Source organism: Panicum virgatum, chromosome 1K, assembly GCF_016808335.1.
Source record: "Panicum virgatum strain AP13 chromosome 1K, P.virgatum_v5, whole genome shotgun sequence".
Classification (NCBI taxonomy): domain Eukaryota; kingdom Viridiplantae; phylum Streptophyta; class Magnoliopsida; order Poales; family Poaceae; genus Panicum; species Panicum virgatum.
The window spans coordinates 3096489-3118872 of record NC_053136.1 but is presented as its reverse complement, the minus strand read 5'-3'; the positions used below and the strand labels follow the sequence as shown (position 1 = coordinate 3118872).

At 44.8% G+C, this 22384-nt stretch overlaps 2 protein-coding genes and 2 long non-coding RNA genes across 10 annotated transcripts; 3 read left to right on the top strand and 1 right to left on the bottom strand.

Moving 5' to 3' along the window:
- Window positions 1-3580: 3580 nt before the first annotated feature.
- On the top strand, window positions 3581-8063 carry LOC120641637 (wee1-like protein kinase). The gene is made up of 10 exons (XM_039917857.1): window positions 3581-4140; window positions 4232-4292; window positions 4403-4469; window positions 4559-4825; window positions 5034-5098; window positions 5202-5311; window positions 5394-5434; window positions 5515-5660; window positions 6552-6905; window positions 7604-8063. The coding sequence occupies exons 1-10, from the start codon at window positions 3746-3748 to the stop codon at window positions 7697-7699; spliced, it is 1602 nt and encodes a 533-aa protein (XP_039773791.1). The 5' UTR covers window positions 3581-3745; the 3' UTR covers window positions 7700-8063.
- Window positions 8064-9429: 1366 nt separating this feature from the next.
- Window positions 9430-13521, top strand: LOC120641525. The gene is made up of 6 exons (XR_005662308.1): window positions 9430-9695; window positions 10379-10540; window positions 12339-12641; window positions 12730-12795; window positions 13025-13097; window positions 13197-13521. It is a non-coding gene; the product is annotated as an uncharacterized LOC120641525 (long non-coding RNA).
- On the bottom strand, window positions 12694-13307 carry LOC120641585. Its single transcript, XR_005662315.1, has 3 exons — window positions 13267-13307; window positions 13041-13167; window positions 12694-12865 (listed from the first exon to the last, which is right to left on the bottom strand). It is a non-coding gene; the product is annotated as an uncharacterized LOC120641585 (long non-coding RNA).
- A 157-nt stretch (window positions 13522-13678) lies between the features above and the next one.
- On the top strand, window positions 13679-21691 carry LOC120641148 (mitogen-activated protein kinase 13-like). Of its 7 annotated transcripts, XM_039917391.1 has the most exons (12): window positions 14716-14895; window positions 14989-15246; window positions 17982-18388; window positions 18518-18645; window positions 18724-18783; window positions 19166-19315; window positions 19667-19822; window positions 19948-20085; window positions 20165-20238; window positions 20730-20831; window positions 20952-21189; window positions 21326-21691. In XM_039917391.1, exons 3-12 carry the CDS (start codon window positions 17992-17994, stop codon window positions 21401-21403), a joined length of 1521 nt encoding a protein of 506 aa, XP_039773325.1. In that variant the 5' UTR covers window positions 14716-14895; window positions 14989-15246; window positions 17982-17991; the 3' UTR covers window positions 21404-21691. The 7 variants fall into 7 exon arrangements, with proteins under 7 accessions (XP_039773396.1, XP_039773109.1, XP_039773555.1 ...); XM_039917462.1 differs by lacking the exons at window positions 14716-14895; window positions 14989-15246 and adding an exon at window positions 13679-14040; XM_039917175.1 differs by lacking the exons at window positions 14716-14895; window positions 14989-15246 and adding an exon at window positions 14488-14689.
- The last annotated feature ends 693 nt before the right edge of the window (window positions 21692-22384 follow it).

Sequence of the window (22384 nt, the reverse complement as noted above, 5' to 3'; positions counted from 1 at the left end):
ACTGTGGCGGATGTGGCGGGGCCCCCGCGTGCGGTATCTTCAGTGGGGCGACGAGAGCGACGAGGAGGTCCAACGGCGGGTGTGCGCGAGGCCCCCGCACGTTGTGTCATCGCGGTGGAGACGGCGAGGCAGCCTACGTGAGGTCCGGATTCAGTGGTTTCACTCTGTTTGGATGGTGCTGGGTGGGGCAGCGGCATTACGGCAACAGGTCCTGCATGGCAGTGGCCTCATCGGTGTAATGCGGTCTGTTTTTCCATGACTTCTTATCGACGCGAGATCGTATCTCGACGGCGACTTTCTGGGCAGGACAAGGTTGGTGTCCGCGGCAACTTGGCTTACTCGGCCTCCGTGGCTCTACAGTTTTTGAGTGTTTACCCGTGTTGATGTCCGAATCCAACCGGTTGAGAGTTGAGGTGTTGTGTTCCCCATGTTGATGCTCCAATCCAACCGGGGGGTGAAGTTTGGAGTTCCCCGTGTTGACGTCCCAATCTAACCGGGTGTGTCTTTTTTTTTTTGCCTATGTTCTTCTAGGACTGTAGTCTTGTATTTTTTTTCTACTATATCAATAGGAACTCATTAAAAAAATTTGTAAGCGGCCACGACGGACGGTGCTGATGAAGAGCTGCCGTGACGCCGGCCGTTCCGTCAGGTGGCGCACGGTCGTTACGCAACGGCAACGATCCGGTACAGAATGTGACGCTAGCTAGGCTACGGGTGGCGGCCGGGCCGGGCTCGCGCGCGCGCAGCCTCGTTCCAAAATCTAACCCCCGGGCACGGCACGGCACGGATCCGCTGGTTGGGCGTTCTCCAACGGGGATTGCTAATTTACGGTTAACCGTACGAGAGTCCTCCGTACGGTCGATTTTCCGACAACAAATTTTTTTTCCATTTTTAGAAAATTTTTGTCGTTTTCACATTTTTTTTATGAGTCAAATAATTTCCAGTGAAAATTTGGTGGATAGAAAAAATTTAAGAAACAAATTGGTGAGATAAAAAAATTTTACGAGAAAAATTTTGATTGAGAGAAAATTATCAAATGGAAGAAACAAAAAAATATACATCCAAATAAAAAAATTTGGCTAATATTTTTTTTTAAAAAATTGTATGCAAAAGAAAAAAAAGAAAACTGGATCTGGGCGGGGGGCGGCGCTGGTGGCGAGCGGCCGCGCCTCCCGCCGCTCCCGCCGGCGCAACCGCGCCTCGCGCCGCCCCTCGCGCCGCCGGCCCCACAGCGCCCGCGCAGATCTGGCGGCCCTGCTCGCCGTCACACTCTCCCCCACCCGTGCGCTGCTGCGGGAGTCGCAGGCCGCGAGGGAGCACAGCTGCTCACCCTCGCCGTCGCCTCGTCCCAACCAAGCGCCGGTCGCCGCGCTCCGCACCCACCTCCCGTCACCGCCCGCCGCTGGGAGCGCCTCAAGCTTCAGCAGCTCCGTCGCCGCCACTCCCCACGGGCGCTGCTGTTGCTTCTGCCGCTCTACGCCATCACCAGAGGAATGAGAAAAGGGCTGCAGGAGAAAGAGGAAAAGAGGAACGAGTGGAGGAGAGCCTGCGCCCACCTCTGAAGGAAAGAGAATGCGGAAGGAGAAAAATTAGTGGATGAGAGTGAACGGGATAACATAGTTGTGGGGCCCATGTACATGGTGGGAGAGCTGTCAGGATAAAAGTCCCGTGAGTCCCGCGCACATAGATGGAAAAAAAAATCGACCGCTGGAGAGATATGTTACGGTCGACTGTAAACTCATCATTTCGTTCTCCAACGGGGCACCGTAAAGCGCCCCCCACCGTAGTGGGGGCTGGGGGGAGCGAGCGCTCCAACAGTCCCCCGAGCTCCCTCTACGCAAGGGGATAGATGAATCTCCCTCATATATATGTATGGTGAGTTTCAACTCCCCCTATATCTCTAATCACACCATTTTTTCGCGATATTAATCTTGTTTGAGCCCCGTAACATAATGATAATGCGTATTATGACTGTATAAATACTGTATGATTTTTTTTAAATTCAAAAATATTAAATAAATAGTTAGTTAATGAGTGATAGTATATAGGGGGAATAGATATGGGGGAATGGTTGTAGATAAAGAGTTATAGGGGGAGGAATTTTTTGGAAGGAGGTAGTAAAATATAGTAGAAAATATATATATGGGGAGTTGGATGGGGAATGATTGGAGCAAGCCTTACCGGCCGCTTCACGGACCTCGCCTCTCCTCACCCCCGGCCGTGTACCCGTCCGTCGTGTCGAGCACTCCACCGCACGGCGCGGCAGCTCCGAATCCGATCCCCCTCTGGGCAGCCATGTGCCGAGCTGCCAGCCAGGCACCGGAGCATGTCACGCTCTCCGTCACCGATCGGTCGGTCGCTGGACGACGACGACGACGACGGAGATACATGCACATGGCGAGGCAAGTTGCATTATTTTTATTATAATAATGTTATTACCATTATTCATTTGAAAAAAAGTATAATGGTATTGTGCTGCTGCGAAAGCACACTACTCGCCTGCTGACTCTCCCTTGCTCGCCTCTCGTGTTCTTTCTTTCTTGGTTTGTTTCCTGGGGTTGTTGAATGGATCGTGTCCGTGTTGTCAATTTTTTTTTGAAAAAATACAAACATTTCGTGGTGTTTGTTTTGGAAGCACGTAAGCGCATGTACTCAACTCTACCAACCAAATATGGTGGCGCTGTCCGCGTACTACTGGGCTGGTAGCGACCACCGGGCTGTTGGTGCCGCCGGCGACCCCGGCGTAAGCAGACGCGCTTGGCCGTATGCGCGCGGGCCTACACGCCTGATACACGTTTGACGCGCCGGAGAAATGAGGGAATAAAAATGTACTCCTACCGGCCACCGGCGAGAAATCCCGGTGCGGCGTCGGTGCCCGCCGAGTCCGCCTCGCGGTCTCACGGCCGCTCCGGCGCCGCCCGACCCCCGCGGCTTGCCCCGTCTGCGGCCTCGCTACCGGTGCCCCGTCTTCTATTCCAAATTATAGGCCTTTTAATCTTTTTATTTTAAATTTGACCACTCGTTTTATTTAAATTTGTGCAAAATATCACTTTTTTTTGTTGTGGGTTGCTTTATGAGCACAAGAACCTTAAGAATGATTTAAGTTTGGCAATGTTTGCATATTTTTTTTGAATAAGATGAGTGGTCAAATTTAGAATCAAAAAGTCAAACAAACTACAATTTGTAACGGAGCTAGTACCATATTTCGAGAAAAATTACACTGCGCATGCATTGACGGTTTCTTTTGATAGGGCATTGACAGTTTTTTTTAATAATAAGAAGGCAAAAGAAAAAAAATCCATTCGTGCATATAGTAGACTAAAAGGCTGCCGACTGCTGGGCTGGCCCAGTGGGCAGCCCACGTTCCAAATCAAGGAAGAAATGGGCCGCCCGGGCCGACAGCACGCATTCCGACCGGGGAGCAGAACCAAGGTGGCGAGATGGAGTAATAAATGGCTTTTCCATTTCCTCTCCCCCCGCCTCCTCCCGCCAATTCCACCAGCACAGCTTCGCACCCACGCATTTCAAATTTTCCCCCCAATTATTTATCCCTCCTCTGCTCTCCCACTTTCCCACTCCCCCACCCATCTCCGCATCCCCGCGAGCGAGCCCTCCGCCCTCGTCGCCTCGAATCCCCCGCCCCCAGCGCGGCGCGGCCGCGAGGGGCAGATCGCTGCGAGCCGCGGCTGGGGATCGGAGAGACGGAGATCCTCTCCCTCGCTCGCGGGCCGCCGCCGGGGGTGCGATGCTGAGGACGAAGACCCCGCGGCCGCGCGGCGGGAAGGCGCGCCTCCGCGCGGGCCCCGCGGCCTCGGCGGTGAAGGCGAAGCGCGCGTCGGCGGCGGCGGCCGAGGGGAGCTCGCCGTCAGGGGAGCTCTCGCTGCAGCTGGAGCACGTCTCCCTCATCTCGTTTCTCTCCGACCGCTGCCCCGGAGCCCCAGCCTCCGGGCTCACGCCCTTCGAGGCGCTCCTGGAGGAGGACGAAGACGGCTCCCGTAGTAACCTGTCCCTGCCGCCGCCTTCGCTTCCTCAGCAGCAGCAGCAGCAGCCGCCGCCGCCGCCGCCGCAGGCCTCGCCGATGGACTCGGACGAGCCCATGGAGGAGAAAGACTGCTGCATCCTCAGCCAGGATTTCTTCTGGTCGGTTCCGATTGGAGCTCTGTGTTGGTCCGCTCTGACAATGTGGTCTCAGTCTCAGATTAACCCTATTCCACTCCTCGCTGTTTTGCAGCACCCCAGACTACATCACACCGGAGATGCCGCAGGTGGCCAATGAATTCGATGATGATAAGGTGGGGGAAGATGAGTTTTTTCTCTTTTTGAGTGTGCGTATGGCAATGCAGTGACAGTGTGATGTGCTGAGCTCCATTTCCCCCTAACTGATGTACTGTTTTTTGTGCAGGAGAATATCCCTTGCCCCAAATCACCGGAGAAGTCAGCGAATCCTCGGAGCAAGAGGTACAGAACTGGTGAGTCAGACTTCCAACCCTCATAATGATTATTGATTGATTGGAGTGTGAAACCTAATCTGACTATAATCAGTAATACTTACTTGCAGATTGTTCATCCAAAGGCATGGAATCTGCAGACTTCTCTTTCGACCAGCAGATTACTCCAGTCCAGTTTGATAGTTTGATTCGAGATGATTCGGAGGAAGACAAGCCGATGCAACCTGTATTGCATACAAGGGGCGGTTATGTTTCACAGTCGGCAGTGGCTCTGCGCTGCCGGGTGATGCCTCCACCATGCGTCAAGAATCCGTATCTGAATACAGATCCATGTATAGATGATCATGTTTATGGTGGGAGGCAATGCAACTCAGCAGGTACCATTTTGTGCTATCAAAACAGTTCAAAAGTATGTACATTAACCATGCATCTGCGCTCTATGAGCCTACTTCGGTTCCTTGGATGTCTAATATTTAACTACTGCATATTTTTTCTGCCTCAACATAACAAAAAATATTGATATCTCCATAACTATAATGAATGCTCAAACAGATCTAAATAGTTTCTTTTGTTTATTGTACAAAGGGTTTTCTCCTTCAATTGGTGGCAATGGTCTTTCACGTTACCGGACTGATTTTCATGAAATTGAGGTACACCCTGAATATAATTACATGTCTGTTCATGTTCAAGCTGCACTCATCCACTTTGATGGGTGGTTTTATTCACTGATGTAGTGTCATTCTTAATTCCCAGAAAATTGGTCATGGAAACTTCAGTGTTGTGTTCAAAGTTCTGAACAGGATAGATGGGTGCGTGTATGCAGTGAAGCGGAGCATCAAACAATTGCATAATGACATGGAAAGGTAATTTCATAGCAGTCTTAGTGCTCCACTAGGACCAGGATTGCCCATCAACTAATATTGCGTAACGGCATCTTCAATGCAGGAGGCAAGCGGTGAAGGAAGTCCAAGCTATGGCAGCCTTAGGTGACTTAATAAATTTTGTTCTTCTTCGTTTTCTGCTGCATTTGCTAGGATGGTCTAACATCTGTAGCATGTCTTTCCAGGTTCTCATGAGAACATAGTTCGATATTTCACCTCTTGGTTTGAGAATGAGCAACTTTATATTCAGATGGAACTGTGTGATCGCTGTCTATCTATGAATCGAAACCAGCCACTGAAGTGTGGGGAAGCATTGGAACTGTTGTATCAGGTTTGAAACTTTGAATTACTAAGTTGCCGTTTACCGATTATATTCCTTCTTGATCACTGAGCCTGTATGCAAACTAGCCCGTCTTTTTAAAATAACAAGCCTGGGTCATACTGTTGTAATCTGTCCTGAGCAACTTTTTAGAAACATGGAACTATTTATTAGCATGTTTCCCCATCTCAGCTGGAATCCACTTATGTTAGCTTCTATATGCATTTATTCATTTAAATCTGTCCATTTTGGTTCAGAGAACGAACATCTTCTGGAACTAATCATGTTAGTTGCAAGACTGTCACACTGAAATTACAATTGGAGAAAATCACATTTCATTGTCCTAGCTCCTAGGTTGAATTAAAGAGGCATTGGGTTGGTAAATTCCCTAGTTTGATGTTATAGTTAAGTGTACCACTCCAGCTTGTTGAACATATACCAAGTTGAATCTATGCGAACTTGCGAGTTGTGAACCTGCCAAGAAATATAGGGTGCAAGCCAGTTTTGTGGTGTATGATCTACAGCTACAAAGTCGCAATATGTTCTATTTGTGCAAGATTTAGAGTGGGAGAGATCTACTTCAAAATTATTTATATCAATGAGGAATGTGTAAACCTATGTCTTGTTAGACATGAATTAGTAACCTTTCCTTTTTCAACATCTCTGGAGTTCATTCAGCAGTATGCAGCTAACGCTTCTAATCATGTTCTGTTAGACATAAATTAGTAATGTTTCCATTTTTTAACCTCTGCAAAGTTCTTCAGTACTAACCATTCTAATCAGGCTTAAGAAAAAAACATTCCAATCATATTTTCTTTACTTCACCAGAAAGCATTTTCCTTCTATTTTTTCATGTCTACTATCTTGGCTAAAATATTAATAGTAAACTTTGTGAAATTGAAGATCTGTGAAGGCTTGGATTTCATTCATGAACGTGGCGTAGCACACCTTGACGTGAAGCCTGATAACATATATTTCAGAAATGGTATCTATAAGCTTGGAGATTTTGGTTGTGCTACACTAATTAACCGGAGTTTGGCAATTGAAGATGGAGATTCACGTTATATGCCTCCAGAAATGCTGAATGATAAGTATGAGCATCTTGACAAGGTTGACATCTTTTCTCTTGGGGCGACCGTCTATGAGCTTATAAGAGGCACCCCGCTTCCAGAGTCTGGGCCTCACTTTACAAGTCTTAGAGAGGGCAAGATCGCATTACTTCCAGGATGCCCAATGCAGTTTCAGAGTTTAATTAAGGTATAACATCATGTCTTCTCCTTTCCAGTTATTTGTTTTGGTTTCCTTTTAGGAAAATGTATGCAGAACGGTGACCAAATGATGCTATTCTATGAGATCATTTTGTGTGGATGGAAAATTCTATCCCTAACAAATTAAGCATTACTTCATACTCAAAACCCTTATCTTACACACAAGGCAAACAATGTTCCTGTCCTCTATTATTGATGTTGGGATTGTTACTTTTGATTCTTTTGTTGAAATGCTACTGTTTTTCATGACAACAAGCAAATGTTTCCCAAGCATATGGCACTTATACTTTCAAGTTCCAATTCCCAACTGATGAAACAGTAGTAGAATATGTAGTCTTACTTTGGATCTTGAGGGATTTAGTGCTGTATCTCTTTTCAGTAGCTTTGTTTTTATGAGCAAATTTTAGTACTTTGCTCTATAGCTGAGACAGCTATCAGCTAGTTGATAGTAAAATTGCATTTCTACCATGCTTATCTGGGACTCTGGGTACACAATATTGGAGCTATTATCTTGGATTTTGTATGCTGAGTTACAACTTTGGAGAATTTTGTTTGCTGCTCAATTATAACTTAAACACACTCTGGCATCCTAACTTTGCATGCATACTGTAGTGCATAAACTTTTATTTTTCAAAGCTGTGGCCGGCTAAAAATGATCCTAAATATTCTATTCTGCCCATTTTTCAGTCCATGATGGATCCTGATCCGGTGAGGCGGCCTTCAGCAAAGGAGATCCTGAGACACCCCGCTTTTGAGAAGATCCGCAAGGTGGTGAAGAAGTAGAAACACCGATGTGCCATCAGATCCCACCAGAAAGAGAGCAAGTGGGGCTCAGCTGCCATTCATCAGCTGTTCCCAAATTTTGTATATCTAATGAGATGACTCTCTGAACGATTCAACTCGAATCGGTTTTCTCCCAGTGATGGCCAACATGCCTGCCCCGATCTGATGTTGTATAGATACTTTTGAAACCAAGCGGCGATCCGATCTTAACGACTGGAATTTGAGCACTGCTTGGAAGTTATGGCTGCGCCATTTGTTAAGGCTACCACCCTTTGGTTGCAGATACCTGACTCATCCTATTTTTGCCATGGCTGTGCTTGGCTTTTGTGCTGGAAGAATTGACCATGTGCTGTTCTTATATGCATACCTGACTCATCCTATTTTTGCCGTCTAATCTAGGACGACTGGCGGATTAAATATGTGCCCAAATACACTTGTGTCTGTCAGTAAGTCAGAATACCGTGTTTCATAGTATGATCTTCTCGGTCGCACATATGAAACCGTGTTTTCAACTGTTTTTACTGAAATTCTTAGGAGACGCTCACGTTCAATATCATTTTGTTTCTCAGACCTTACAGAGTGCTTTGCTTTTTAAAAAAATAGTTTCACTAAAAGTTCTCGTGAATTGCTCCCTGTATTATACTCCCTCTGTTCCGTTTTATAAGTCGTCTTGGTGACTGTAACTTTTGCCGATTTATAAGTTGTCCTGGCAGAGCCAATTCATTTGGCTTTCATATTTTCCTAAAATACCCTCCCGGTAGTCTCCACTCTCATATCGCCGCAGCCGCTGCGTAGCGCTCTCTTCCTCCTCTCGATCTGTTCTTGGCAAGGCGGGCGGCGGAGGCCGTGGACGCGGGCGCGGTGAAGAGGAGGACGACGCGGCGGAAGAGCGCGAGGTCCTCGGTCTCGTCGCCGTCTGTGATGGCCGGGAGCGTCCGCGGCGGGATGAGGCGTGGCGGGAGGAGGAAGACCGCCGGGATGGAGAGTAGCAGCAGCGACAACACATACGGCGAGGCGATCTACGACGGCGGCATCCCTGAGCTCTACAAGGTGCTCCATCGCATCTCGATCTGTTCATGGCAAGAAAAGAACTTATCTTTCTTTCTATAGATCCAGATCCCGATCCCGATCCCGCTCCTCTGCATCGGGGAGGCCGCGGCCCGCGTCTCGCCGGGCTCCTCCCGGCCCGCTCCGAGGCCTCGCGATGCGCACCCTGCTACGCCGCCGATGCGGAGCCGGACCCGGTGCCCCAGGTCGAGGCCTCCGTGGGGCGGATCACGCAGATGCTGCTCGCGATGGACGCCATGGGCGGGCGCAGCGGGTACTACGGCCGCCGCTCGGCCTCGTCCTACGGCAGCTGCGCCGCCGGGCCGATCTGCAGCCCCGTGAGCAGCCGCGGCGGCGGCGGGGACGACCGCGAGCCCCGCGCCGCAGACGACGACGCCTCGTTCGTCACGCCACAGATGGTCAGTTTTTTTCTTTCTGTTCTTTGCCTTCCTGGTGTCCCTTTCCACTGTCCTGGATAGTTCTTGCTCGAGACGGAGGTGGCGCCACGGTTCTTGGTTCTTGATTTAGCCTACCACCTGCATTCGATCTTGATTGCTTACTTGGATGATGTTGTTCGCGGTTCTTGAATGATGTTGGAACATGCCGATAAATCGATGTTGGTTTTCTTTTCTGCTGTAGGTTGTTTCTTCTTTCTTGGATGGAGTACCATTCTCTCGTTTTTTTAAAACAATAATCGGGTTATTTAGTGTCTGATTACATCCAATTGTTACATGCACAAATTAATAATCCAAATATACTACTCTTTGCAAAATAAGCTGTAGTCTTTACAAAGAACTACTCCGTGATGGTGGACTTCTCCGTGCTGGTCACCGGGGGCGCCGGCTACTCCGTTTGGAGGATGTCAGGCATTCACTTCCCCTGACAGCTGCTGATGCAGTTGCAACCAACGGTGTGAACCCTTGGAATTGGAGAGACACCTCAACTAATGGTACTATTCTGCACACTTGCAAGTTAAATTGAATACCGTTGAATGACTGGCCTGTAACTTCTCACTGCCGAGAAATTTGCATAATTTGTAATTTTTTCTATCTTACTTTTGGTGTGCAAGTTGAACCTGATTTAACTTCCTATTGTTCTAAGAAACCTTATGGAAGTAGAAGTTTTTAAAAATCCTGAACTTGATCGAATCTTAGTTCTTCAAATCGTAGTTTTGGCTACAATCTAGAGGGTGCCACAATGTGATAAAATGGTGAGTTTTAGCACTAAATGCATGAGCTATAAACATTGTAGACAGAGTAGTAACAAAGGACAGCTTTTATTGGCCACCATCTTGCTGCTGTTTGAGCTATAAACATTGGCCTTGCCTAGTTCTTGGCAGGTCTGGTGGTGGGAACTTCAACCTTTCTATTCACTAACTGCTATTCTACAGTTTGTTACATCGGGTAAAATAAATCAACCACCTGGAGAGATAAACATCTTTCTAATTTGTATGTTAAGATTCTCTAGCCTTCAGGTTGCTTAAAATTTGCTAGGTGTTACTTAAATTCTACTAAAACTGAATTCCAGCAACAATTTGCAAAGCATTCAATATATAAGTAAAATTGGTTAGTTCAGTATGATTGTAATGTTTAATTTGTTGATTTTTTTGGAATTCTGCATATACCCATACAGGTGGAGATAATCAGGGCACTTTTGGTGGGAGAGTCATTTTAGTCAAGTGGGGTGATTACACTAAAAGAATAGGAATTGATGGTACTTCTGAAGCAATTAAGGAAGCCATCAAAACAGCATTTGGACTAAGAACAAGACGAGTTTTCTGGCTTGAAGATGATGGTAACTGTAAATTCTGTTCTCAGCTATAGAATAAGATTCATTACTTTCTCAATGACATGCTAGATCAATATATCGGTGTAGTGATGTTCTTATGCCTTGTCAAGGGAAATGTGGCAAATTTGATTTGAACCATGAGTCAAGGTTCAAATAGCTATCACTACATAATACATATAGTACTCTCTTGTCTGACTTATATAACATATCCAGATTCATATGACGCTTACAATGCAAACTTTGGGCATCCCACTATCCAGGATAATCTTTCGAGAGGAAATATTGGCTACTCCCTTGTCTGACTTGTATAACATGACTTGTTTACAATACCAAACTTAACCATATTGGGCTAGATAGGCTAGTGCGCTATTGTAGATATCTCTATCACATGACAGCCGATGAGGTAGTCTCCCTTGTCTTTCTAGCCTACTCTTATTCATATGTGGGTTTCTATACCTATTTCCTCCTCCTATTTTTATTACTTCTCTCATACACATTTGGAGACTCAAGAATACTCTATTCAGTTTTTCCTCGTCATATGCTTCAAACTCCTCCTCCACATCATGTATTAACTCTTCAATAGTTGTAGGGCTTCTGCAATCAGTTAAGGACTGGATGGATCTAAAAAACCCAAGGTCTAGAACATTCATGTCTGGGGAGTTAGGCGGCTGTTGCATCAGCCTGATGTCTAGCCCTGTAGCCGCCACAACTTGAAGAAAGGCTGGGTCATTTGGACTAACATGAGTTCTAGCATTGTCTTGTTGGATGAAAATGGTCTCAAGAGCAGCATCTTGCGGCCACTTAGACTTGATAGCGGGAATGACCTTTTCAATCAGAAATTGCCTCATCACTTCCATGTTGACTATGACATATTTTGTTTCTAGGGTCCCTCTTTCTCTCTTCTTGCTCCTTCTGGCTGCAGGCACCTCTTTTACAAATGCCCACACACCAATCTTACCAGAAAACGTCACAATCCCTTGCGCATTACGTCTAGGCCTCCCAACAACTGTTAGAAGCATTACTTTGCCGATGTTGTTCTTGTTCTGAATAGTCCGTTCAGGGTCATCTTCTTCTGGTAGCAAGTAGTACTTCCTTGCCTTTTTTGTCATGTAATACCATTTCTCATCCATGTGAAGTATATTTTGCATGTCAATGAATCTAGGTTCCGCATCCCCAAGACTTGTCTGATTTAACATTGAAATGCAAAATTGGAGCCTTTCTCTCTTGTTGCTCTCTTTCAAATGTGGCTTCAATGTATTGGAGTGGCACCTTAACAAACCTAACTTGAATTTTCTGTGCAATGTCGAAATACCGACATCTAGTGACTTAGCCAGTGACCTTAAGGTGGATCTTCTATTTAGTGGAATTGCGGTAATCCGGGAGACATCAATTTCGGCTGGCTTGCGACCACATCGGCCAGTTTTCTTGTTGGACACATAAACTTCTAGGCCAAGTGCAATCTGCTCTCTTGCAGTCTTCCAAATCTTTTGAATAACTCGAATGTGTGTATGAAAGAATGCGGCAACTTCCTTAGTTGCAGTCTTTGGTAATTTCTCCCTTGTACTCTTTGCATGCAATGATGTGTAAGCAGCATATCTCTGGGCATCTGTTAGCCAGTTCCTTAACCTTAGTGGCTGTTCTACACCTGAAAGGAAAACAATGAGGAGTAATACAATTATAAACCAGCAAGTTTCTGTATGCACATCAAATTAAAAATATAACAAATGTATATGTTGCATTTATGAGTAACAATAAGGTAATTCAAAAATCTCATGAATCTTATAAGTTCATGTTGTACCTGCAGCTTTAGTGTGGCCATTGGCTTCTTCATCCTGAGCCATAGCATCGATTTCTCCAGCCTCGCTTCCTCCAGTTATGATTTCATCAACTAATTCTTCTAGAGGAGTACAATTGATGTCTAGGAAAAAAGGTGTTGCCAGATGAACAGCTACAAGAACAATAATGAGACAAGACAATTAGATTCAATCAAATATATCAGTGTCTGCTCTAGTCATTTCAACATGGTTAAATCTGTATGAATCATTAGTGGCATTCTGTTGTCAGCTATAAGTATGCATAAAGGGAATCATCACATTTTTTTAGCAAGGTAACCAATCCTTTTGCATGTCAATTTTTCAATACGTATGTTGTACCTGTAGCTTCAATGGGAGCATTGTCTTCTTCATCTTGAGCAGGGACAATGTCTTCTTCATCTTGAGCCATAGCATCAATTTCCTCGTTGCCTACAGCCTCATCTCCAGGTACGATTTCATCAACTAATTCTGGAGTAGAGTTGATGTCTAGGAAAAAAACGTGTTGCTAGAGGAACACCTACAAAAACAGAGACAAGACAATTATTTGATTTAATCAAATCAACATGAACAGATATATCAACATGGTTAAAATCTTCATTAATTTAGTATGTTTCTGTCTTAGCTTCACTTTTAAGTACTCTAAATCTCTAATCAGTTCTATTGCTGCTCCAAATAGAGTATGAAGCATGTACCTGCAGCTTGAATGGGAGCATCGCCTTCCTTGCCAGCTGCGTTCTCACCTTCAGCAGGTACTAATTCACCATCCAATTGTTCTGGAGGGGCAGAGTTGAGGTCCAAAATGCTTGTTGCCATGTATGCCTATGTAATTGAACAACTCATTGCTGCAGATATGTTGAAGACGAGGGCAGAGTAGCTGGCCACGAGGACTGCTCGGTGAGATGCAGAGGATCTGCTTACTTGCTTGTCGGAGATGGCGGAGAGCTCCTTGCTTGTGGGAGGGCCAGCTGGCTGGCTGCAGCAGCGAGGGCTAGCCGTAGCGATCGGCAGGAGGGCCTGCCGGCTGGCCGCAGCGATTGGCGGGAGGGCCCGCCGGCTGGCCGCAGCAGCGATCTGCGGGAGAATCACAGTGTGCTTGCGTGCGTGGATCACGGAGGGTGGCCGACGGGTTCAAATTTTAAATTGTTCGCTTGCGTGCGTGTGGATCATGGGTGGGAGGGCTGGGTGGCACATGGGCGTGTACAGCTGGATGGTTTTTGATTTTGAAAATGAGGGGTATAATGGATTTTTTTGTTGATTTTCTTAATCTCTCCGAAACTGGTCGGAACGACTTATAAAACGGAACAGAGGGAGTACTCCCAGTTCATCAACTATTTAACGCTCCTCGATTCCGCGGCAAAGACCGCAGCGACCTCCCAGTTCTTTTGTCTGCGAGCCGTGTTGAGGAATCGAAACCCCCTCACGAGCGCAACCGATGGGACTAGAGCGACGGCGACGAGCGCGGTCTCCGCCGCCGCCCTCGTCTACGGCGTCCGCAGCCCCGCCGCCGCCGTCGCCTCCGGGGCGGACGTTCGCTCGCCGCCGCAGCCGCCGGCGTCATCGTCCCTGACGACCGCGCGATCCGAAAGCGAAGGGCTCTAGGACTCCGGGCCTCGCCCCTGTCCCGGTCCCGGCATCCCCCAAACCCAGCACGAGATGACGCCCCCACCGCTACTGGACGCGCTGCTCAACAAGGTCAGTACTCAGTCCGTTCCACCATGACGGGGTCAGTGGTCAGCTCAGCCCCAATGAGCTCGCGTGTTTCATGGGTTAACAGTGCTTGATTTCTTCTTCCAATCCTTCTCGATTTCTTTTGACTGCGCTGGGCTCTGCTCGATTTTCCGTCGGTGGCCTTTTTGTTCCGCACCTACTGCAGTACTGCTGGCGAAGGCCGAAAAGGCGGCGCGCTACCAATTTCTACGATGCTAAAAGCGAAAGTATTTGCCCTTTTGGCTCTGCCGTCCATGGCTGACGCTTCACGAGTGAGAGATACCAATTGGAGCTTTCCTTTCTTTCTCACTAGGATGGCACACCTTGTCCTCTTGCCCCTTATTTTTCCTCTCATAATTCACCACGAGTGGAATTCCTGAGGCTCCCCAATCTGGCTATAGCGGTGGTGCTACTCGTTAGGTGGCTTCTGGTGCGGGTATTCTGAAAAGATACGACTTTTGCCCCGCCACACTCCGCTCGTCCTGCCCATTTGCTTGAATATATTCTTTTTTCAGTTTTTATAGTCATGTGTGCCGTGGGAATTATTCCACTGGAGTGTCTGTTCTGATAAGTGTTCATTTCTGACCATGCGACCTCATCTGGATTGCTCTTGGCCGTTGCTTGCTCCAGGAAGGTGCATTTTTTTTGCTCCCATCCTTCTCTGGAACTCGTGCCCGTTTCTCTTCTGTATTACACTTTATCATCGACAAGTCAAGCGTATTTGATGCTTTATTATAACTCCCTTCCGTACTAGTTTCCTTCTGACTTTTTTTTTGCTTGGATTGTCCTGCGAAAGCGCAGGTGTCCTTGTCTTACTGATGTTCTTGGCTAATTCCACTGGTAATAATATATCTTGCTTTGCACCATGGATTTTTAAAATTAATAAGTTTGACTTTCCGAAGGAGATTACATTTTTTTATTACGATGGGACAGGATGTTATAAGGAAAACGTGGTAGCTAACTAGCTACTGGCCTTCTGTTGTTTTGCTGGCTTCCTCGTTTATTTTGCTGGTGAATCCGAGCATCCAGGAGGCCCTTCTTTTAAGAGGGCACTGCTATGGTTCAGCTAGTTTCCTGCAAAAGCTTCTGCAGCCGTTTGGCTTTTTTGTGGTCACATATGAAGTTTTGTTGGCGCATTGCTTATCATGCTGTATGATTACTTGATCGGCGCAGCTCAATTCTCTATTATATGTATGTTTTCTTTCACTACTAGCCCTTCATTTGACTCTTTTGTTATTGAGTAAGTTTAATATTCTGTACTTGTTCCTTGTTCTTGATTTCCTTCTAGTTCTATACGTTTATTTGTTTTCTCTTTAGATTCAGGTATGTCCATTTCCTTAAATTCTGCTTATATTAACATCTGTTGAATTGTTTCTTCAAATGTCTTATCGACTGGCCCTATGCTCAAAATCTCCTGTTTTGTTCCATGTTGTGGTGCATATTGAGTGGTGGCACATGCTTTTCACAATTGAGCATGCCTGATCCATCGAAGCTCAAGTGAATAATAGAGAGGGCATTCTACCTCATGGAAAGTTGTGAATTAGTGCAGCTCTCAAAGTCCCATTAAGTTGGGAACTGAATTATATCATCACGAGGGCATCTTGGTTCACCATGCACAGACAGGTCATATGCTACACGAGAGCAAGGACCAGTGGTGATGAATCTGTGTTGCAACCTGAACATGTGGCAATTGCTTAGTTGATTCTTAGGGTTATATTGGTCTTATCGCCGTGGCTGGAGACTACATTTCTGCACTATCTTCTTGTGAAAGTGATTAGGGTGTTGATGAAGTGAGGAGTAATGAGATAGGGGAGGTACTGACAGATGCCAATGGCAATCAGTCCCAGAGTTGGATGTTAATTGGTTGCATAGTTTCTTTTTGTTGGGAAAGAAGATGGGAAAGGAACACATGTCATCGACCACTTTGCAGTGGACCAAGAATGAATCATGGTGCTTAGCTCGTTATGGAAATAAAGATAAATGGAAAGGCTGAGCATGTGTTTGGTAGGAAGATGTTAGGGTGGTGTAATTGTGTAAAGCCTTCTGAGTGCAAGTAATTAGATAATAAATATTGTGCTTGACTAAAATGAGCCATGAAATTTTTTTTGGGTATATAAGTGAAAAATAGAAAAAATTAATTTAATTGTATTGTTGGCAAATTAAAATTTTCTGTACTCACTTCGAAAAATAATAAAAATAGTTCTGTATTTTGGATAGTGAAATTTTTTATACATTAGTTTTAGACAGAGGAAACTACATAAATCGTTGGACTTCGTGTATGTTTCAGAACATAGATTTTAAAAGTTATCTGGGTTTAACCTAAGAGCCTTTTTTAAGTTCGTAATGTGCCTCCATTTCTTGACCTAGGCAATGTCCCTCCACTTAAACTAGTCGTTGATTTTTGATGGTTTTCTCATACTAAATCCACGTATTGACATTGTTTCAGTGGTCTTTGTGGTGCCTAGGCAAATCTTATACATTCACAATGCACACATATTAACTTTTAGCATTTTTTTAATGTTTATAAGTGCTACACAAACGAAATTACGGATGTGAATCCATGACAATGCAGTCTCAGAAATCCTATAACAAGAAAAATACCTTTTTGAATGGTGTCAGACACTCAGACTGGAGCACTTCAATAAAGCTTTGAGAATTTATTTTAATATGGAATTTATCTTGGCCACCAATCTAAAAATATATTTGGCATTTTATGCATTTCCTCTGCATTAGTGGATCTTATAGCTGTTCTCTTTGTTGTACACACTCTTCCTTTTTTTCCCATATTGAAGATAAAGTCACATTTTACCTTTTTTTTTGAAGAAAAACTCACATTTAACTGGTGCGACACGAGGTATGGTGTGGATAGCTGGAACCCTACACTAGAGCTAATCTCTTCATCGCAGAAAAATAAACCTCTCCCCTTTTTCTCCCCCTTTCCCTTTCCTCTTTCCCTTTCCCTTGCCTCAACCCACTCTCAATCCCTAGCATAGCTTTGTTGTTCGTTGATACTCTTCACACCCCCCCCATCCCTCGGCAGCAGATCTTCCTGCTCACTATTGGCAGGAGGCAACACCCTTTTGGCTTCGGTGCGCGGACTTCCCACTTGATCGCAATCAGCTTATCGTGTTGCCGCTTGGTGCGACCTAACTTGTTTTGCGCAACCATACGATGCGAAGTAGTCTTATTGTGTAATTCAGTTGATCCTCAGTAAATAGTTCGAATTTAGTATGTCCTATACTTTTATAGATAGATCTAGTTGGTTCTGACTCTCAATTACACTGCTTCATCTCAATCTAATTGTGTGGCGCTGAGGTTGCTGACTGGCCTGGGGTTTAGGCATTGACATTTAAATAACATCTTCGCCTTTCAATCCAGTTTTGCACCTTGGATTATGTGCTTATTTCTTTTTTCTTAAAAATAATACTTGCTATCCGTGTTTGCCAATAATTTTCTAAAATAAGTACTGTGAATATCATTCTTCATCTTTTCGTGTCACGCTATTCAACTGTAGTTTTGCTTCATCGTGACATACCAGTGCTTCCATACTCCTTACCTTTTTTACCCCTGAGTTGATTTGTTTTTTATTAGATTCTTTATTTGATAGTCCCTTCTAGGTACCAACCCTTACATGTGGTTATCTGACATTTTTATTTCTATGCTATTAGATTCCTGTGCTTGTTTGTTTCATTGGTCCTTTGCAATACCCATCTTGGTGCTTCCCTGACCACACTGGAATAGTCTCCTAACATATGTTGTATATACTTTCTGTGCCACAAACATTCATTCAATCTAATAGATTCTGGTTTCTTCCTGTTTAATTATTGCATAAGCCTAGCATGATTGTTTTCATATGTTTTCAACTTAGTGCACGTTCTTCTTTTCTTCTGGATGTAAACACTTAGCGCAAGTTCTGATCTTTATAGAACACTGGACATGGAATTCTTCACCGAGTATGGGGAGGCGAGCCAGTTTCAGATTGAAGAGGTCATTGGCAAGGGGAGCTATGGGGTAGTTGCTGCTGCAATTGATACTCACACTGGGGAGCGGGTTGCGATAAAAAAGATAAAGGATGTTTTTGAGAATGTCTCAGATGCTGCTCGCATTTTGCGGGAAATCAAGCTTCTTCGGCTGCTTCGCCACCCAAACATAGTCCAGATCAAACACATTATGTTGCCCCCTACCCGAAGGGAGTTCAGAGATATCTATGTTGTTTTTGAGCTCATGGAGTCTGACCTGCATCAAGTGATCAAAGCAAATGATAACCTGACTCCAGAGCATCACCGTTTTTTCTTGTACCAACTCCTTTGTGCTCTCAAGTACATCCATGCAGGTTTGTTAGAAAGCCATTAGCATGTTTAACTCATCATCAACAGTGATTAACTAGTGTATTCTTTGTTGAACTCATATTGAACCCTCACTGCCCTTATCTTTCTCATGTATATGATATATATCATTGCAGCCCATGTATTTCATCGTGATTTAAAGCCCAGGAACATACTGGCCAATTCAGACAGCAAATTAAAGATTTGTGACTTTGGACTTGCACGTGCATCATTTAATGACTCCCCTTCAGCTATATTTTGGACAGTAAGATCCTTGTCATTTGTTGTGTATCCATTATTTTTCTCCTTATTTTAATTACCTAATGTGCTTTGCAATTTGAAGGATTATGTGGCTACAAGGTGGTACCGAGCTCCTGAATTATGTGGCTCCTTTTTCTCCAATGTAAGCTGGCCCTTAACTTCTGAGCTTACTTGTATGTAACAATGTGATGCTTATGTCCAGCTAAATATGTGGCATGCTTGTCTAATTTCTAATGCCTGGAGCATGCTATGCCAATGCTTGATATGTGTATATAGTATTTTTCTTTTTGTAGATTTTACAAACACAACAGCTTGTGCTGAATGACAAACATGTAATTGAGCTTTTTCTGGCACAGTGATGCTGTTTGATGATATGGTTGTTCTGTCCACCAAACTGAAAATATTTCTGAGAAATGTTGAAGCTCCCTTGCACTGGACGCTGTTAATTTATTTTTCCATAAATCTCTTGAGAACATCTTCCTATTCTATCATCTTAACCAACACTATTGGATTTGTATGTGCAGTACACCCCTGCAATTGATATTTGGAGTATAGGGTGCATATTTGCTGAAGTTCTCACTGGAACTCCATTATTTCCTGGGAGGAATGTTGTGCACCAACTAGATTTAATAACAGACCTCCTTGGAACACCATCAATGGAATCCTTATCCCAGGTATGCCAACACATGTATGCATGACTTTCACTATTTTCTGTTTTAGTCACCTACTTTATACTTTTCTTTTAGAACATATTTACTTATTTAAAACGAAGTGGTATAAATATATGTGACCACAGACAGACGGATAAATATATGTTACAGAATTACTTGTTCATCGAACTCTGGTGAAGAACACTGGAGCAACATAAAGAATAAGATGTGAATATGATCTGGGTGGATCTCTTACAGATCAACAAATTATTTCGTGTATTATTATGTCTTTGTGATTTATGATTTGTACAACCGTTTTGTATTGGCACATTGGCATTCAGATAATGATCTCCTTCGTAATTTCTGGACACCCAGATTTGCAGTGACAAGGCCAGGAAATATTTAATTGGCACGCCGAGGAAGCCCCCTATTCCCTTTTCTCATAAGTTCCATAACGCTGATCCTTCGGCTCTCCGTTTGCTTGAGCGTTTACTTGCATTTGACCCCAAAGATCGACCTACTGCTGAAGAGGTATATTTTTTGGGGGCAAAACGCATTACTCCTTATGTTCAACTGATTTCAAAAGCGATTAGTGCACATGCATAAAGTTTTATGTTTGATTAATCTCGTCTTTATGCTTGATTAATCTCGTCCAGGCTTTAGCTGATCCATATTTTAGATGCCTTGCTAAATTGGAATGTGAGCCTTCAGCACAACCAATTTCAAAGCTTGATTTTGAATTTGAGGGAAGAAAACTAACAAAGGAAGATGTGAGAGAAATGATATATCGGGAGGTATGTAACCATTTATGTTCTGGGTGGATCATATATTACTCACTCAAGATTGGACTTCTGATTTTCTGAAAGCAAACAGATTTTGGAGTACCATCCACAGATGCTTCAGGAGTACATTGAAGGTGAAGAACAGATTCACTTCCTATACCCAAGGTGCAGATTTGTATTATTGATTTCTCGTATTTTGTTCAGTTGCAGAATACATCTACCATAGGCATTTGTCCTATTTATACCTCGTTGCTTGCTGTCTTCGAATTTCTTTGGTGATTTGATTGTGTACTACATCATAGAGTTACTTTGTATGTTTTCAATTCTTAACATTGTCTGCTATCTGCAAGCATTATATGAAACCTAGTGTGTATTTTATTGTACTTCTGAAAATGGTCAGAAACATCTTGCTCACTTGATACTTTTAGCCTCTGCTGGTGGCATGCGTGGTGGCTCAATTAATTGTTCCACCACCTGTGCCAGCTCACCACACTGGTAGTGGAAATGGTTATGGTATACACATACAGCCTAATTCTGAAGCAGTATGATCTGCACAAGCGTCTCACATTTTAGTGTCAACTGAAACCGTTGGAAGGTGTTAATCTTGTTTAATACCTGACACACTGGTACTTTTTGCTAATGCTACCCTGTTGCAGTGGTGTTGATCGCTTCCAGCGACAGTTTGCTCATCTTGAAGAAAACTACAGAAGAGGAGTAGCAACTACTCCACTGCGAAGGCAGCCTACATCTTTGCCAAGGCATATACGTCAACCCCTGCGTTACCGTTGAATTAAATGACTAGTATCTATGACTAATAATTGCAGGGTATAATCATCTTTGTTTTTTCCCCAGCTTATGTTGTTCAGTTAATGTGACAGGGAGAGAGTCTGTTCATCAGAAGATGGCCATAATCAGGATTCTGGCAACGAAGAGGGAAGAGCAGCATCCTATGTTGCCCGAACAACCATAAGCCCCCCAAGGTTACAAGAAGAGCGGCGTAAGCATCAGTCTTCCAATCACAGTGGCGATTCCATCTCCTGCGCAAAGAGCTATCTGAAGAGTGCTGTTAACATCAGTTCTTCCAGACGTGCCATCAAAGGGCATAAAGTCCCAAAGGTACTTTCTACTACCAAGTATTACACCGAAATTTAAATTTCAACCGAGTTTTGTAAGAAGGATATCATTGCCGTTGTTTGTCCTCACAAGTTCTGTTTAGGCAAGATACTGACTGCTTCGCTTTCCTCCCCTTAAGGAGAAGGGAATCTCCGAGGATGAGAAAGAGGAGGCGGTTTTTGAACTATTAGACAAGGTACCCAGGGTGCTCTCCTAGGACAGACTCAGAAGCCATGATACCAATGCCACTGCAATGCAAGATTCGTAACAGGTATCAAACAACGCAGGAGGCCCCCAGATCGGGAGCAAAATAAAATCGCGCCATCTATATCGACGCTGCTAGTTTCAGTAAACTACCCAGATCATATGACATTGCCCAAGCACCCTGTTTGAAGAAATCGAATCATGTGGTGTACTGTTAACTTTTGAAAATTCAACTGCTAGATTCTGGCAACTCTGTTGTGCACACTCTTCTTGGCTTGCTAGATGTACTGTTTCTTGGACAGCTGCAGTTTTCAGTTTGGGACTCGGTCTCGGATGACGCATCCAATGCAAATGCAGGCACGGTGTTGGTGAGTGGGAGCAGGTGAAATCTGTCACGGACACTGCCTGGCCATTGGCACTGCAACACGGCACACACGGTTTGCAGGATAGGGTTCATCTCTACAGCACATTAGCACACCATGACTGCATGCAGGATGCATGAAAGAGACTGAGCTGAGCTGAGGCAGAGTCAGCTGCTGTCTATAGTAGCATGGCACATCTCAACTGAACAACCACTCCATCAAGAACTACCAAAATATGACGAAAAACTGAGTTTATTTTACTAAAATTGCGTTGCAAAGAGTAAAGAAACACTGACATGCACGATAGATTGAAGAAAACTATACTCCTATATAATCGCAAAGTGAATAAATAACACGTTGAAACTAGTTAAACACCGGCATTTTCATGAAAGGGTGATAAACCAGGTATCTGTTGATGCTCCGGAGCGGACAGCCGGACATCTTGAGGATCTCCGGGCCGACGGCGAGCACTACCGGTCAGTTGTGGTTCTGCGACGGGCCGGACAGCGGGGTGGGAGCGCCGCCGCCGACCGTCGTCACCCGGTGCGCCCCCGCCGCCGTAGCCGCGCCTCCGCGCGGCCAGTGACCGGCGTCGTCGAGCGCCGGCGACGCCCGCGCCCGCGCAGTAGCTG

What these genes read in the sequence shown, in the direction of transcription:
- LOC120641637 (XM_039917857.1), top strand. Translation starts at nt 3,746, where the DNA reads ATGCTGAGGACGAAGACCCCGCGGCCGCGCGGCGGGAAGGCGCGCCTC. An exon ending in TTGCATAATGACATGGAAAG is followed by an intron (nt 5,312 to 5,393) that starts GTAATTTCATAG and finishes TCTTCAATGCAG; the next exon opens with GAGGCAAGCGGTGAAGGAAG. An exon ending in CCAAGCTATGGCAGCCTTAG is followed by an intron (nt 5,435 to 5,514) that starts GTGACTTAATAA and finishes ATGTCTTTCCAG; the next exon opens with GTTCTCATGAGAACATAGTT.
- LOC120641148 (XM_039917175.1), top strand. Translation starts at nt 14,643, where the DNA reads ATGCGACCTCATCTGGATTGCTCTTGGCCGTTGCTTGCTCCAGGAAG. An exon ending in CCGTTGCTTGCTCCAGGAAG is followed by an intron (nt 14,690 to 17,981) that starts GTGCATTTTTTT and finishes TGATCTTTATAG; the next exon opens with AACACTGGACATGGAATTCT. An exon ending in ATCGACCTACTGCTGAAGAG is followed by an intron (nt 19,823 to 19,947) that starts GTATATTTTTTG and finishes AATCTCGTCCAG; the next exon opens with GCTTTAGCTGATCCATATTT.